This window comes from Malaya genurostris, chromosome 1 (assembly GCF_030247185.1).
Source record: "Malaya genurostris strain Urasoe2022 chromosome 1, Malgen_1.1, whole genome shotgun sequence".
NCBI classification, from domain to species: domain Eukaryota; kingdom Metazoa; phylum Arthropoda; class Insecta; order Diptera; family Culicidae; genus Malaya; species Malaya genurostris.
This window is the reverse complement of record NC_080570.1, coordinates 12,333,956-12,349,944: the sequence shown is the minus strand read 5'-3', so window position 1 is coordinate 12,349,944 and position 15,989 is coordinate 12,333,956. Positions and strand designations below refer to the sequence as shown.

Here is a 15,989-nt window from a genome sequence, read left to right as displayed (position 1 = left end):
CTAATTTTTGTTGTTGTTGTAGATCCCAATGCAGTCCATCTCAAGGCCCTTGCTGTACGTTGGAGTGCACTTTGAAACTTGGTGATAAATGTCGCGATGACAACGGATGCCGCGATCCAGCCTACTGTGATGGTACGATGCCCGTCTGTCCACCTTCAATTAACAAACCGAACAAGACGATCTGCAACAAGGAATACGTGTGCTACATGGGCGAGTGCACCGGATCGATCTGTCTTGCGTACGGACTTGAGTCCTGTCAGTGTGCCGTTGGGCAGCATGATCCGGCTATTCGGGCGTGCGAACTGTGCTGCAAGCTCCCCGGTGAGGACAAACCCTGTCTGAGTTCGTTTGAGTGGAACGATCCACCGTTCGATGTTCCGGATATGTACGCCAAACCGGGAACGCCCTGCAATGATTACAACGGTTACTGTGATGTATCGCAGAAATGCCGCGAGGTAGATCCGTCCGGACCGTTGGCCACACTGCGGAAGCTACTGCTGTCCGAGGAGAGTATTGCCACCTTCAAGAAGTGGGTCATCACCAACTGGTACGCGGTGGCGCTGATCATTGTCGTCGTTCTTGCACTGCTGGTGAGTATTGATCGTTGGTTTCCTGCCAAAACGATTTGTTTTTTGTTTCTATAGCTTATATTTTCATCGACTTACGAATACGCAGAAAATGCGTCACTCACTGCGAAAGTGGGAGGACATTCCGTTGGATGTTGAGAGTTACTGTGAGTGTTGGCATTGGTGACTTGCAATTGTTTGAGATAGGCCGCTAGATGTGATCCAACCGAACGCATATCCGGACCAACAACATTTTTCATAAAACTCTAGTGAATCTAAATCAGTTCTTTGGCAAGTTTTAGTTTGTGATCAAGACATTGATAAAAGGGTCAGAATTCGTAGAAAAAATGACTAATTGCCTTTTTGGTTCAAATATTGAGAATTTAAATCTATTTGTTCATTCAAAAAACTTGCCGAATCAGGAACTAGAATCAGAACTAATCGGTTCAATAGGCAGGTTTCCCAAGTTATTTGGAGATTTGTGCCTTGTTGTGGCTTTTCATTATTTTCCTGATGGGAAGGATACAAAGATCGAGCTCCCGTTTTAGCGGGTTTTTTTCAATTCTTGGTTGAAATAATACCGCCGATAATAGGTCAATTTCTATTGGTAGCCGAGCAGCCATGACTAATTGCCTTTTTGGTTCAAATATTGAGAATTTGATTCTATTTGCTCATTCAAATATTTTTTTTGTTCTAAAAGTTATTTTAGAATGAAATTTTCTGTCTTTTTTCAACCAAACCAGACCATTCTTTAAGAAATGAGTAGAATCTAAACTGAAACTGGTTGTTTAAATATTATGAAGCACATTCTCACTTATCATTACCTTGACATTTAGTACCTACCATATTCAGGATCAGAATTTCAGGAAGAATCCCAATAGTTTTGGAAGTTTCAGATAGAAAACTCAGTTCTCGAATCAGTGCAACATTCAGTTGTAGAATCCAGGCTAAAAATTCTTCTGCATCGTATTTCATTTTTTTTAATTTAAAAAAAAATCTGATTTCGTATAGTTTTTAGCCACTAGAATATCGTATGCGAATCATAAGACCCCCTTATGAAGTCACCAAAATTGGAGTTCCAATGAAAAGCCTTATGAAATTTTTAGGAACATTGTGCGAAATTTCTATGACAAACATAACTTCTCTCATAAGTTGTTCGTATGAAAAATATAATAAGATCATAAAATTTACCTTATGATTTTCACTACTCAATTTGGCTGAGTTTAGTCCAGTGAAAAGAAAGTCCATTGGTCTATAAACGAAAATTAACTGGCAATATAGCCTAAGTGAGGTGGGGTGATGCCAACAAGACGAAGAAGCTCTAAAGGTTGCTACTCGTGTGTTTGTTGATAAAGTGTAGTAGGGGAAAATAAAATACCCATTTATGTGTACTACAAATACTCATTTTCGACTTCAATACGAGCTGTCAAAAGTAGGGTACTGTTTGACATATAAAACTGAGTGAAATACTACCCACATTCATATTGGTGGTCAGCGAAATGAATGGGTCAAATAATAACCTTTAAGTGGTTGAAATTTATTTGAATGCTTCTTGGAAGTGAGAGAATCGTATTCTAAAAATCAACAGCATTTGTGCATGGCTTCCCAATTCGTCTAATTTTAGCTCTAAGTTCTAACATTATTCTAATTTAAATTAGGTTCAGCAGTTCACTGATTTTCTTAAAGAGGAGTTCGCCTCAACAATGTTATCACATTTGGTGCCTCTGCCGGGTGAACACCAAAAAAGCTGAAGGCATGACATACGTAGATATTTCAATTTTGCACACATTTTGCTTTTTTCTTAGCCATCCGAAAAATACATCATGTTTAATTTCCAAATCTTTTTAAAAAATGGGTAATTTTTCTACCCATTTTCGATTTGTTCTCTCGTTTGAAACCGAGCAATAAATCACCCAATTTTGAACACATATTCCCATTTTCTATTATTGAGAATAGGGCATTTACCCATTACATGAGTTTTCCCAGTTTTGTTGGAAATGAGTCGGATAATACACTTAAATGGGTACTTCAATTTAACCGTGTACGTTCTAATAATACGGCCCAGAGATGCCAGGTTCACAGATTAATCTGTGTTACACAGATTTTCACGGATTTCTGAAATCGATCACAGATTGCCAGCCCTTAATAGTCTTCAATTTGCTCGGGAAAACATAGGGAAAATTTCATCTCATTTGAACGTTGCTTCAAAAAACTGATTCAGCCACTGAAAAGACTATGATTATTTCATATTTCTGCTTAATTCGCCTTGCTTCACATTGAGAACTGATTCACATTTCTTGGAAATTAAACTAGTATTCAAAAAACAGCTACAACCACTTTTGATATGTTCACTACTCTGTTCCTAACTTCATCTCAATGGATTTTTATTCATCCTATCGCGTTGTGTCTATGGTCCAATCCACGTGTGAATGTGTTGGTGTGAGTATCTCGAAATAACCCAGTGAATTTTGTCGAACCAATTATTGAATACATATATGCAATAAAAATACTGCAATGCCAAGAGAACAGTGTAGAAAAGCATAAGAACCGTTACTAAAACTCTATTACACGTAATGGAACTGTCTTCCACTTGGTTCATAAGTTCATATATTAGCTTACGAAACTCTATATGCATTTTCCGCAGTGTATGATTATGAGTCAAAAATGTTTTTACCTCAGTGTAAGATTGAACCCACAACAAACTTTGACTTCGGTTCGCACACATTCTAGTTTCGTATATGAATAGATCTGTGCTCTCTGCATCGGTGTGAGTAACAGAGACGTCAAATTGCTCAATATTCATCCTAGTAATTAGCGATTGTGATAGTAACCAAAACAAAATATTGCACTATTACACTCCCAGGTTGACAATGTCAGAATTCGTTTTAAAAAGGGCCTAATGCCAACTATGGGACAACACACGATATTTTTATAACCGGTTTCAAATCATTTCGACGTTTAAAAATTTTAGGGTCGTTTTCGTTTCCGTTCGTTTTACATTTTAAATTGTTATCTGTAAGGTTAATCTGGATTGGCCCTTTTGAAAATATGAAAATATCAGATGCACATCCGAAGAAACACACACACACACACACACACACACACACACACACACACACACACACACTTAACAGTGTTATGTTGATATAAACTCAAAAAAATAATCACATCATAGTTACGTGGAAAGTTATGTCAATATTTTCAACATTTACCAACCAATTCATGTCACATTTAGATACCACGAAAATTATTATTTTAAATATTGGTTGAAGTCACATGAATATTTTCTCAGATTTTATATAAATCAAAAGGATTCTTACCATGAAAAAATGACCATTTATTTTCAGAAAAATTGCATAAAAGTTCAATAGATGAATAAAAAAAACACCAGCAATCGATAACATCGTGGGTGTGGATTTGTAAGGCTGACAAAACCGCCATTATTGAATTGTTAACTTAAGTTAAAAACACAACTCTTTTTGTAATTAAAAAAAAAACATTCTCGTGAATTTTCAAACTCCTTGCACCCGAAGGACTCACTGCTCGTCATTTACAAAGTCGAATTTTTCACACCGGAAATTCACGTAAATTATACGACGCTTGGTCAATTCACATAAACCTTATGTGATGATTCTATTCTTTTTAGGGCATATTCGCATAACATTTATTTTCGTTAGGTAAAAAATTCAATTTGACATTTGAAACCATTTTACGTGATTTTTCTAGTAAATCGAACGTGAATTTTTATTTAAGTGTATATTAGAATGAAATCAGTGCTACTAGATTTGCCATGATGGTTATTTCATTAGTATCTACACTGAGAAAAATTTACACGATCGATTCATATGTAAACACCACTTCAATTTACTATGCTTCTTCTTTTCAATACATAACCAAAGCGATTTGTTTCAAGATTTCATGTGCAAATTCACTAAGATGTAAGATTAGATTATTTTTCACTTAGCATTGATGTGTTTTGCTATTGAATCGAACTACATGTGTTAAACACTTCGTTTTCTAGTGGGAATTAGTACAGCACAAATGTATGTACAAAACACTCGATTCGGTCAACTTTGTTTCAATTGAAATCTATGTGGAAAACAATGTGACATTCATATGAATTTCATATAGAATCCAGAGGTAACGATATATCTTATCATTTTGATATGCATTTCAGATAAATGTAGCATGATTTCCACTAAATATCAACAGTTCTTACATTCATGTTCATGCAGTGATAGTTCAAATGTTTTGCACATGATGCTAGCGTGCAAATTATTTTCAGTGTAGAGAAAAACATTTTAAAAAAGTGTCGATTTTTAGCAGTGTATGATTCGATTCAGTGCACTCAAAAAAATCCACACTTTAACCTTATGTAAATAAAACACGTAGATTCCAAAATTGTCTTTGTCATCGTAGTTTACGTGATCTTCTTAACAACCATGGAATCATGATTAAAAACAAATTAACCATATGTCAAAATTATTGCTGTTGTCTATTGAAAATCCTCGATCAAACAACACAGGCCAAATCCTTTTTGACCCTTCTACGGTATTTATCACAGTGATTTTAGGGTAAATAATTGCTCATTAATTTTATCGACAGCTAGTTTTTATTATACTTTCAGATCTAATATTAGTACCAAGCAGAAGTATAATTTAAAAGCAAATGTACCATTTATTGAGTTTACTAAATGGCTCTACAAAACCAACCCTCAACAACTTATTTACATGACCAATCGGTATTACGCAAATTCCATGTACCAAAAATACGAAACTGAAACACAATTCAATTTTGTTTTTTTGCTACAGTGGAGTTCAAAAGGCACAACCTCTAGATTGTGTTCCAGCACATGAATCTTCTAAAAGTGGATTAACGAAATCACATCTTGAACTACTAGTTCCAGCAGAATGCATTGCTCAAAGAGAACAATATTTGCTTCAGTTTAGCTGCTCCGGGGAAAGGATCAGATCATACATTTAGAACAATGCGTTCTGTATTTCTGATAGTTTTCACCAGTGATTCAACAGAAACGAAATTTTATGTAATTTAAAAGTAAAATTTTCAAAATATAGTACCAATATACATTATTAAGATTCAATATAGAACTTAGTAACAATTACATGAAAATAATGTGAGTAAAATTCTGGTAAAAAGCAAGTTCAGATGACAATTTAAATGAACTTCGTATAAATTTCACAAAAATATTCTAAAGAATCTACGAAAAAAGTCACGTAAGGATCACGTGATACAAATGTGGACTAAGGCTGTGAACCATTTCGCGGTTAATTTTAACTTTTGGTTAAAATCTGACACTCGAGTGGTTAATTTGATGTTGTCAAAAATAACCCTGCTCGAAAGCATGGTTATTTTTGACAGATCGACAGTTATTTTTCAACACTGAAAAAAAAATTCGCAATGAAAATTCTAATACTAATACTTTAGTTGAAATTATTTCCAGTGGAAAATGAACCCAAATAACTTTCCGTCCGTCAAATTTTGAAATGGGCCACAGTTTTAGTCAAATTTAACTACTCGACACCAAATAACCACTCAAGTGTCAGATTTTAACCAAAAGTTAAAATTAACCGCGAAATGATTCACAGCCTAAGAGTTCATGGGTTCATTCTGTGTCACTTATACTTCACATAAGTGTTACAAGGAAAGTTCTATGGATAAAAATCACATACGTTTTCACGTAGCATTGAAGTAAGGATTTTTCTGAGTGTAGAACAGCTCAGGCAGTGTTGCCAGGTCATTTTCAGTGAGCAAAAAAAAAAAGGTCTCACCATCTATCCTATATAGGCCAAAAGCGTAAAGATCTGACGAAATCTGGGAACATTTGTAAAATCTGTCCAAAGATCTGGTTAGTTAGAGTGTCTGGCTCAGGGAGAAAAATCTGGCAACCTGGCAACGCTGAGCTCAGGAGCGAATTACCTCTATCTAGGCTGTAGCAAAGACATCATATTAACAAGATATCCAGCTCTCACATTTCCCGAACAAATAATTGGCAACATCCTTTTTTGCGAGCATGTCTCCCTCAGGTGAGTCCGCATCGAATCTCATACATAGAAGTAGGGGAGAGAAATGTCAAATTCGTACGCGCCAAAATAGCAGGGCTGCGCACCCATACAATTGACATGACATGTTGAATGAGACGCCGTGCGATGGCGTTGCTGAACTGAAGATTGAGATCGCTCCAAGCTGACAGGGTCTGGCTGTAGGCAGCAGTGCTGTAAAACTTCATTCAATTCAATTGAAATTGTGCTTACACTGACGAGCACTCTACAGCAGTAAACTCCACATTCAGACACACACACCCTTCGCATTCGCACCGAATGAGCATCACCTCGTCCTTCATTCGTTTCTCTCTCTATCGAAATTCAGTTTAACCACCGTCAGTTTAACTCTTGAAGTAACAAAATATCTCTTACAATTGTATAAGAAAGCGGCTTTCAATTGAGGTTCATGCACAGACTAACAGACATGACAGTATGAGTAAATTGTTATAAAAATCATTTTTCGTGATGCACTAGTACCACCTACATTGTAAAGCGCGAACTATTTACTATCGGTACACCCCTTGTGTTACGTAAAAGGTTTTTTACTAGTTGGTTTCCCCTCGTTTGTCAACACCGATCAGCTGCTTACAGGGTTGCCTGATTTCATCGAAATATTTGATAATGAATCGTCACAATAAATTATTGGAGTAGGTTGATAATATATTTAACTTTTTTAGCGATGTTGGAAAGTAAACATTTATTTTACTCAACGTTGTTCATCTAGACTATTTTTGATTGTGTTGGTAATTTTCATCCGAAATTAAGACCAGAAGCAAGTAAATATTGTAACAAAACGGGTTCGATTTTGTATTGCGTTGTAGGATGAGAAGTAGGCACAATTCTGTATACAGTTTTGGCAATATGTAATTAATCTGTATCGTGCATGAAATTCGCATGGAGGTATACAAATCAATACATTACAGGTAATTCTGTATGAATGGCAACTCGGTTGGTAAATGAAAAAAATAAACACAATCTAGATGACAGACAGATGTATTTGATAGGGTAACGTGGCGCCATCATGACATATGCGAGTACTGTCCCAACTAAAGGAATATTCGAAATGACCGTTTATATGGTTAAAGAATCTAATTTGAGTGTCCTGTCTGTTAGTCTGTGGTTCATGTATACATTCGAAGTGGTTCAAGATAATGGATAAAAGGTAAACCAGTCATGATAACTCAAATATCAATTACAAAATAAACTTAAATCAATTGTTTCCTCTTTCAGTTTTCATTTTTAATATTTCGAAACACATCTCAATACATTTCGAACAGTCGAAATGATCGATTTCGACTTGTTGATGATAATTGAAAACTCAAATGAGAACGGCGAGAGAGAGTTTTGTGTTATCGAGTCGATGTTTATGCCTATTCATTCGCACTTGCTCACTACCCACAGTGAAGGCAATGAATCAGGTAGACTACTTGGCCCTACAAACTGAACAAGCAAAACTTCAAGTGACTAGGTACGGTTATTCATTTGACGATTAATTCTGGGAGCTTCGGCAACAAAATGCCCGTAATTTCTCTCCGCAGCAGAGATGCCAGATATTTTCAGAGAAAATCTGTATTACCCTGTATGAAAAATCTGTATTTATCTGTATTCACTAATAAAATGAAATTTCTGCAATGAAATGACGTTGAACGCTATCTCAACAGATTATGGTTATAGAATGAGAGTTTCAATGAGCATTTATTTTTCATATCTTCGTAGTTCACCAAAAAATGTGTAAAGACGAAATTTAATATGAATGTTTTTTTTTTCAACCACAATTAAATTTCAATTACATATACTTTTCTAGATTTAAAAGTTGACTTAATATGCAACTTCTAGTCAGGTCATACAACTCTCAGGCCGCAGACAGAATAAACGCGAGAAGCTGAACCGAGCTGGTGGATGACATTAGCAGACCAAAAGAGGGAAGCATACTTTCAGCAAACCAAAGGGGCCCTGTTAGAGTGCAAGCGATAAATCTGCTCAGCTTTCTCTCTGACAAGGTCCTTTTAATTTACTGTAAGTACATTACTCGCTTTGGTCAGTACCAAGTTTGGCTCTTTCTTTCTCCTGCTCACTATGTCTACGGCCTTAGCCTAATAATAAAGCTTCAAATTGTAATATAAATGTTTTTTTTTGTGTTGATCATCAAACATATGCACACAAATTTATACTTGAATTTGTGATTTGTCCGTTGATTAATAAACTTTCATCTCGTCACTGCAATCAAATTCTAAAAGATAGCTCAGACGAAAATAGTTTAATTTTTCTTTATTACTTCTTGTGAAATCTGTATAAATCTGTATTAAATTTAGGGAATCTGTATAAAATCTGTATTCTGTATTAGATCTGTATGAGGATGTAAAAATCTGTATAATACAGATAAATCTGTATAAATGGCATCTCTGCTCCGCAGCCCTGGCCCAAAACAAAAAATTGGCCGAAAAACTCATTCAGGTTGATTATAGAGTTTAAAAATAAAATGTTGCTTCTGGTATGCGTGAACCGTATTTCGCTAGTTTTTTCGTATCGTGGTCCGCTCGATCTTTGCCTTAATTCCGTTGCTCTTTAATTATTCTCTAATCTAATACCAATTTTTTTCTCTTCTCCCCACAACCCACAACACAGATACTGAGTGCGAAACTGCTGGGCCGACGGACAAACCAGAAGCTGAAAACGGTCACCATCATTCACAGTGCGACGACGGAAACGGTGAGACTGCCGGAGGACAACAACGGAGTGATAGTACACACAGCGGTCCGCACCAAGGTACCGTTCAAGAAGAAAGTTCGCGGCGAACGGTCCAAATCGAAAACGGCTCCCCTGCCTCCAGGTGTTCTACTGCCATCGTCTCAACAGCAACCGATTCCGAAGCAGCTACTGGCGACGGCAACCGGTCCCGGCGGAGTAGTTACCACAACGGCCGCAGCAGCAGCAGCAGCCGCCGGAAATCTACCAACAGCACATCCATCCAGCTCAAAGGACCGATTCCATCTATCAAGATCGGCGTCAGCAAGCAATCCGGCGACGGTTGTAATTAAGCAGGTGAAACGACATGTCGGCAAAACGACCACCACAACTGCCAACGGTACCGACAGTCCGAAGAAACTCATTAAGAAAAAGAAAAAACGCACCAACGCCAACACTTCCGGTGGAGGTCCTTCGGATGAGTCACCGGTTAAAGAACCGATCACCAAACAGAAAAAGAAAAAGACGAAATCCAAACACAAAGAAGTGATCGACTACTCGAGCCGAACCGATGCTCACAACCACAGTAACACCTTCGGCAAAGTCCACCAGTGGCTACTGGAATCACCGGTGGTGATGAACGCTGCCAATCAATTCGAGCACGCCTCGAAAATAAGCAACATCATGAACAAGAGTCAATCGACTCCGGAACATTTAACCTCAACAGCGGCCGCAACCGCAGCGATCCTTTCCCAGCAGCAACAGCAGCATCGTTCACCGAAGAAAACCCGTGTGAAGACTAAATCCGTTGGTAACATCAATGAGAAGGTACGGCTGCAGGTCGTCTATAAGCCACCTTTTAAATTCAGCTTGAAACTGTCGAAAAACGATTCGTCCGTGAAGACTCACATCGTGGCGGGTCCGGTGGGAAAGCGAAAGAATCGCATGGTCGATCAGAAGCGCGTTGCCGCTGCTCTCCAACCACCGGATTCGCTTCGTGGTAGAGCCGCCATATTGGTCCGGTCGGCTCCGGAAGAAACGATGCCGTTCATAACGGATCCTCTGGCGGAACCCAACTACGAAACGTTAAATCCTCGCAACATGCCGGAAACGACACCTCCCGAGTCTCCGCATATGTACGAAAATCTGAGCTTCAACAGTGGAGCGGTACCAGGTCCGAACGAACTGCCGAACCCGGTGCCTCCACCGATCAATACGGCCACATTCCGTATCAACCGTAGCGCTAGTGGTAGCAACATTGTTCCTCCACCGAATGCACACTTCCGGAATCCGTCGATCACCTCGATGGGTCAGGTTATTAGATCGACCGGATTGCGTGGTAGTTCTAGCAATCTAACCGGTGGCGTTTACCAAAGCAACACCAACAGCCGGGAACGGGACAGACACCGTCGTTCGTACGGTGGTGCGATCGGTGGTGAAAGTACGGAAAGTTTGATCCGATCGAGCACATCCAATTTGGCCAAGTCGAACAGCAGCAAGCGCAATAGTTTTGCCGAAAAGCAACGATCCAGTTCGATCAACCTTCATCAGCGCCATTCCGGTTCGGCGTCCAATCTACACTCGATGAAGCGTCAGTCCGGTTCTTCCAGCAGTCAGTATCTGAACCAGGAGCAACCGCCACCGGAGTCATCGATCGGCCGGCGGCACAGTACCAGTGTCAAACCAGTAGATAGCAATAGTATCAGGAAGCAGAAAATTTCACGAACCTCCAGCAGTACGAATCTACCGGTGGCTGGCGGTGGAAACGCTGCCCAACGTCGCAGTAGCATCGGTCCCAGTAGCAATCGTGCACCGCCCGGTGGACATGCGCAGGCTTCCGCAAACCACAAGCATTTATCCCGCCAAACATCACTGAACATTTCGAAATGTGGGGTTGGAGCATCGGATCGACGGCCGCATACTGCCTCCGGTGAAGATCATCGGGGGCCGGCCGCCTTCGAGTGGCCCGTAGCCGTCGTTAAAAAATGTAACGACGAACCTCTACCCTCCGATCTGGAAATGATGGTGTCGGACGCCGAAAATCTGGTCGGCGATAGATAACCTTTGGAACCGAGAGCCGAGCCGAGTTGAACAGTAGCAACGTGGGAGACCATTTTGAATTGATGTGATTGTGACTTTCTCGGGTTCATGTCGATTTTAAACTCAAGTCACCAACCAACCAACCAACCAACCAGCTGAATGATTTTAATCTTTAAAATACTCTCGCAAATGTAAAGTAGAAGAATGAACCGGTAGATGAGAGATACAAGAGAGGGCGGGGGGATGAGTTTTTTTTAATAAGTGCCAAGCAAAGAAGCGATCGGAGAGGAGGAAAGTATGTACTTATCAAATCACATCAAGCACACACACACACATCAATCACATTTCATAGTTTGCTACCGTCGTAAGTCCGTCGTACTAAACGGAACGGAATCAATCAATCAATCAATCGGAAATAAGTTGGAATGATGAGAATGAATTTTATTGGGGATGGGGGGGATGTGCCGCAGCGGATCCGAGAACCACCTCAGTTTTCCACTGGAATGGAAGCATATCAGCGAACAGTAGTAGCAGCAGCAGATAGATGAAATTCTAGTTCAATTTTAACTATTTAAAATTTTTATGTTTTCCTAACTGAATCCGCAACACGGGGATCGAAGCGAAAAGTTAGTGTACCTGGTGTCGGAACCTGCCTGGTGCAACGTTGTGTTCTTGCTCCGTTCCATCGTTTTTTTTTTTTCGCAGGGTGGCTATGCGATTAGGTTTCTCGATCTCTCACTAGCAATTAATTCCGTTGCAAAATGCTCATGATCTATTTTTTTGTGCTATTGATTTCCCTATACATGTAATAATAAATATTGTTCTGGCATCGAGACTTCAAGAGAACCATCAGTCAAAATCAAGCTACTGCGAGTAGGTAGCATTATTACTCATCGTATGGAAATGTTTTTTAACCACAAAAAAATAATTATTTTGAGTTTGTCTTTTCTTTTTGGAAGTCAGGAGGAGCAACATCCGGACAGTAGGGCGGTTTAACATGATCTCTTATCTCAACAGGGGCTGCAATCGAGCCAAATATAAGTTCTGTGTCTTAATTCTCAAGTTTCTGCAGTTGATATTTAGAATTTTCCGAATACGTTCTATATGATAATTTTGTGATTCTGAAGATGATCACCTGAGGCTTTTGAGTTGGCAATTTATTATATCAATTGATAATATTGTCAATGATAAAGACTGTCCCAGAAAGTATGGACGCACTTTGATTTCGCTGTACACAATTCACAAATGTTAGATATTCGAATTTTATTCGATATACTGATAATATTAGACTACAACAACAGAATATTATTCTCAACATTTGCTACTTAGCCATTGTAGACTAACTCATTAAATTCCGTACAGACTTCTTGGCGACAAGTTTTGACACTTTTTTCCAATCTTTTTCGAACTGTTGAATGGTTTCGGCTGCCGAGACATGTTTCCTAAGATGTGCCTTCGTTAATGCCCAAAAGTTCCTCAATTGGTCGAAGTTGTGGGCAATTTGGTGGATTCATGTCCTTTGGGACGAAAGTGACATTTTTGGTAGTATACCAAATCTGGCCAGATCTTGCTTCTTGCCACTATTCGAAATCAACGGTAGGATTTCGAGTAGTGGCAAGAAGCAAGATCTGGCCAGAAGACAACAGGATGCTTGTGGCTTCGAATCATGGGTAGAAGTCGTTTTTTCGTGAACATTCCTTGATGTATATTTCGCTGTTCATTGAAGCAGTGTTGATGAAGGGTTTCGAAATCTTACCGCAGCTACAAATTGCTTGCCAGACCATAGCTTTCTTACCAAATTTTTCGACTTACATCGATGTCTCGGACTGGTTTAACACTTGCCCTTCTCGCATCGTATAATATTGTGGTCCCGGCAAGGAATTGTAATCGAGTTTCACGTAGGTATCGTCGTCCATGATTATGCAGCTCAAATTTCCAGCAAGAATCGTATTGTACAGCTTTCGAACCCTCTGCCTGATCGATGCTTCTTGTTTCGGACTTCGTTTTGGTTGTTTCTGCTTCTTATAGGTTCGAAGATTCAAACGTTTTTAGGCACGAAGAACATTTGACTTCGAAGTGCCCACTTTTTTTGGCCACATCCCGAACTGAAACCTCCGTCTTTTGCTCGAACGCCTTCAGTTTACGTTTATCTAACTGAGGGTTAGAAGGACCTTTTTTTCGACCCATTTTCGGTTGATCCTCAAAGGTGTAATCCTCACCTGACCCAACTTCCTGATTGCATTTCGCACGACTTTTTCACTTACTCCTTCCATTTTTGCTATCTTTCTCAGTGACAGTCCGCGTTCTGTGCACCATTTGTACACAATTTTTCGACGTTGTTCTGCTGAAAGTCCACGCAGTTCGAAACAAACTAATGAAAACGAATAAACAACTGCACAAGTGGTTAGAGAAAAGTGTACACAACAGGACGCAGCCATAAAAATTGACAGATTCTGAACCATTGCGAAATGGCAGCGGTTGTTGGTTGCGTCCATACTTTCTGGGACAGTCTTTAATTCTCCGATGTTTCCAGCTATTTAGTGAATTTCCCGTATATAATCAGAAGCTGAATTTCGGACTAAAGATCTATTCGCATTTTGGCGATTAGACCGACCCGACAATCGTTTTTTCTCTCTTCGGTTGCCACGATTGTCATCTGCATACAGTAGGCTTGAAGCCGAAACTTTTTGGTTCTTTAGTTCTAGTCCCCTGTCAAATGCTGTGTTTAAGCAGTGTTCACATCTTTCTTCATGCGGTTGCGCCAATATAAGGAAACGATTTCGACGGAACATAATCAAACTATAATAAAGCATAAATTTCGTTTCTTATTCAAAACAAATTCAAATAACTGGTTATAGAGAATACAAGACTAGAGTTATACTTATATTGGGTTTGACTAAATTAACTCTGGACACCAGTGCAGTTTGATCGTATTAATGTTTGGATGCAATGTAATATCGGATGCACACCATACGCCTCGCGTTTTGTTTCCTCTTGCTTGAATTTTTAGTGAAAGAGTGATAAAACTAAATTTTCAGTGATTTGGGTATTGAATACCAGTGATTTAAAAGTATTGCTGAAAGTGACAGTTTTAATAATTTCTAAAATGAAATGTGTTATTCCCAGTTGCTATGCAAATTTTTCGAAGCCTTAGTCAAAAGATGGCGTTTTCAGCCACAGGTAATTATCAGCAAATCATTTCTGCTAGCAATGGTTTCTCATTCAGTAATAGCCGTTCAACCGAGAAGGTTGTGTATAGAAGCGTACAGTTTAATAACGCTGTTTAGTTTACACGCGTTAAATACGACAATGGTTGAACTACAGGTAGAGACCTGTTGGCAGCAGCCGTTAAAACGTAAAATCGTGCTGCATAAGAGAGCCCTAGTGCTGGGCCCAGCTGGTGAAGGAAACAACAAAGGGCGTTTCCCAAGCTCTACCCAGGCCACAATATACAGCCACAAGTGCTGAGCAGAAGAGTGCAAAGGCACACAGAAGCAGGAGAGGGCAAAGGCACACCGGTGCGAAGGCACTTCGGTGCAGAAGCATATCGGTGCGGAGCACAAGGAAGAAGGAGACAAGACAACTCGGTCTTTCCACTGCCATACAACACGCAGGTATACACCGGTGACCTGCGCTGTTTGCAGCTGGCGAAGACAAAAGTAAATCGGAAATCGAGTGGTGCTGGATGTCAGGTAGCAGTAGCATCACATCCAACAATCAGCATCCAACAAGAACATCTAGAGCAACGAGGATCTACACGGCAGTGCAACGGAGATAGACAACAATTTCAAGGTAGAAGTTTTTTCTTTTCCTTTTGATTGAGTACTGTGTAGTGTTGGTTTCATTTTTTACTTTAAAGTTTGATTAAAAATTTTAATGTGATGGATGAATCCATGGACGTAAATCCTAGCATGAATCCTATACCCCCACGAACGAAAAAATATCAGGAGAGCTCTTCTGGGCCTTGGATAGTCTTTTTTAGACGTATATCAAAGCCATTAAACATTTTACAAATTAATAAAGGTTTGACATCACGATACTCTTCAATCAAAGAGATCATAAAAGTAAATAATGATAAAATTCGTGTTGTAGTAAATAATTTGAAACAAGCGAATGATATTGTCTCTTCGGAACATTTCAATAAAGAGTATAAAGTTTACATACCCTCCAAAGATGTCGAAATTGACGGTGTTGTTACCGAAGCGAGTCTTTCGGTAGATGATTTACTCAAGCATGGTGTTGGTCGTTTCAAGAACTCTATGCTTGAGGGTGTGAAAATACTGGAGTGCAAACAACTGTACTCAGTAGTTTATGAAGAGGGAAAAAAAGTTTATCGCCCATCAGACTCGTTTCGAGTGACATTTGCCGGATCTGCGTTGCCGTCCCATGTCTATGTCAATAAAATTCGCCTCCCTGTTCGGCTTTTTGTTCCAAATGTAATGAATTGTACGAACTGCAAAAAATTCGGACACACAGCTACTTACTGTAGCAATAAACCAAAATGTATTAAGTGTGAAGGACCTCATAAAGATAATGATTGCAACAAGGAAATTGAAAAATGTATTTATTGTGGGGAAAGTCCTCATGAGGATATTTCAGTATGCACTGCATTTAAAGTGCACAAAGACAAAATTAA

General features: G+C 39.2%; 1 protein-coding gene across 5 annotated transcripts in view; it reads left to right on the top strand.

Annotated features, from left to right (window-relative positions):
* The window catches only part of LOC131432715 (uncharacterized), a 368,592-nt gene extending 355,677 nt beyond the window's left edge, over positions 1 to 12,915 (top strand). For all 5 annotated transcript variants that reach the window (XM_058599192.1, XM_058599199.1, XM_058599184.1 and 2 more), the window contains exons 12-13: positions 23 to 590; positions 9,254 to 12,915. In XM_058599192.1, coding sequence (XP_058455175.1) covers positions 23 to 590; positions 9,254 to 11,374 — 2,689 coding nt within the window. In that variant the 3' untranslated portion in view covers positions 11,375 to 12,915. The remainder of the gene's footprint in view (positions 1 to 22; positions 591 to 9,253) is intronic.
* The last annotated feature ends 3,074 nt before the right edge of the window (positions 12,916 to 15,989 follow it).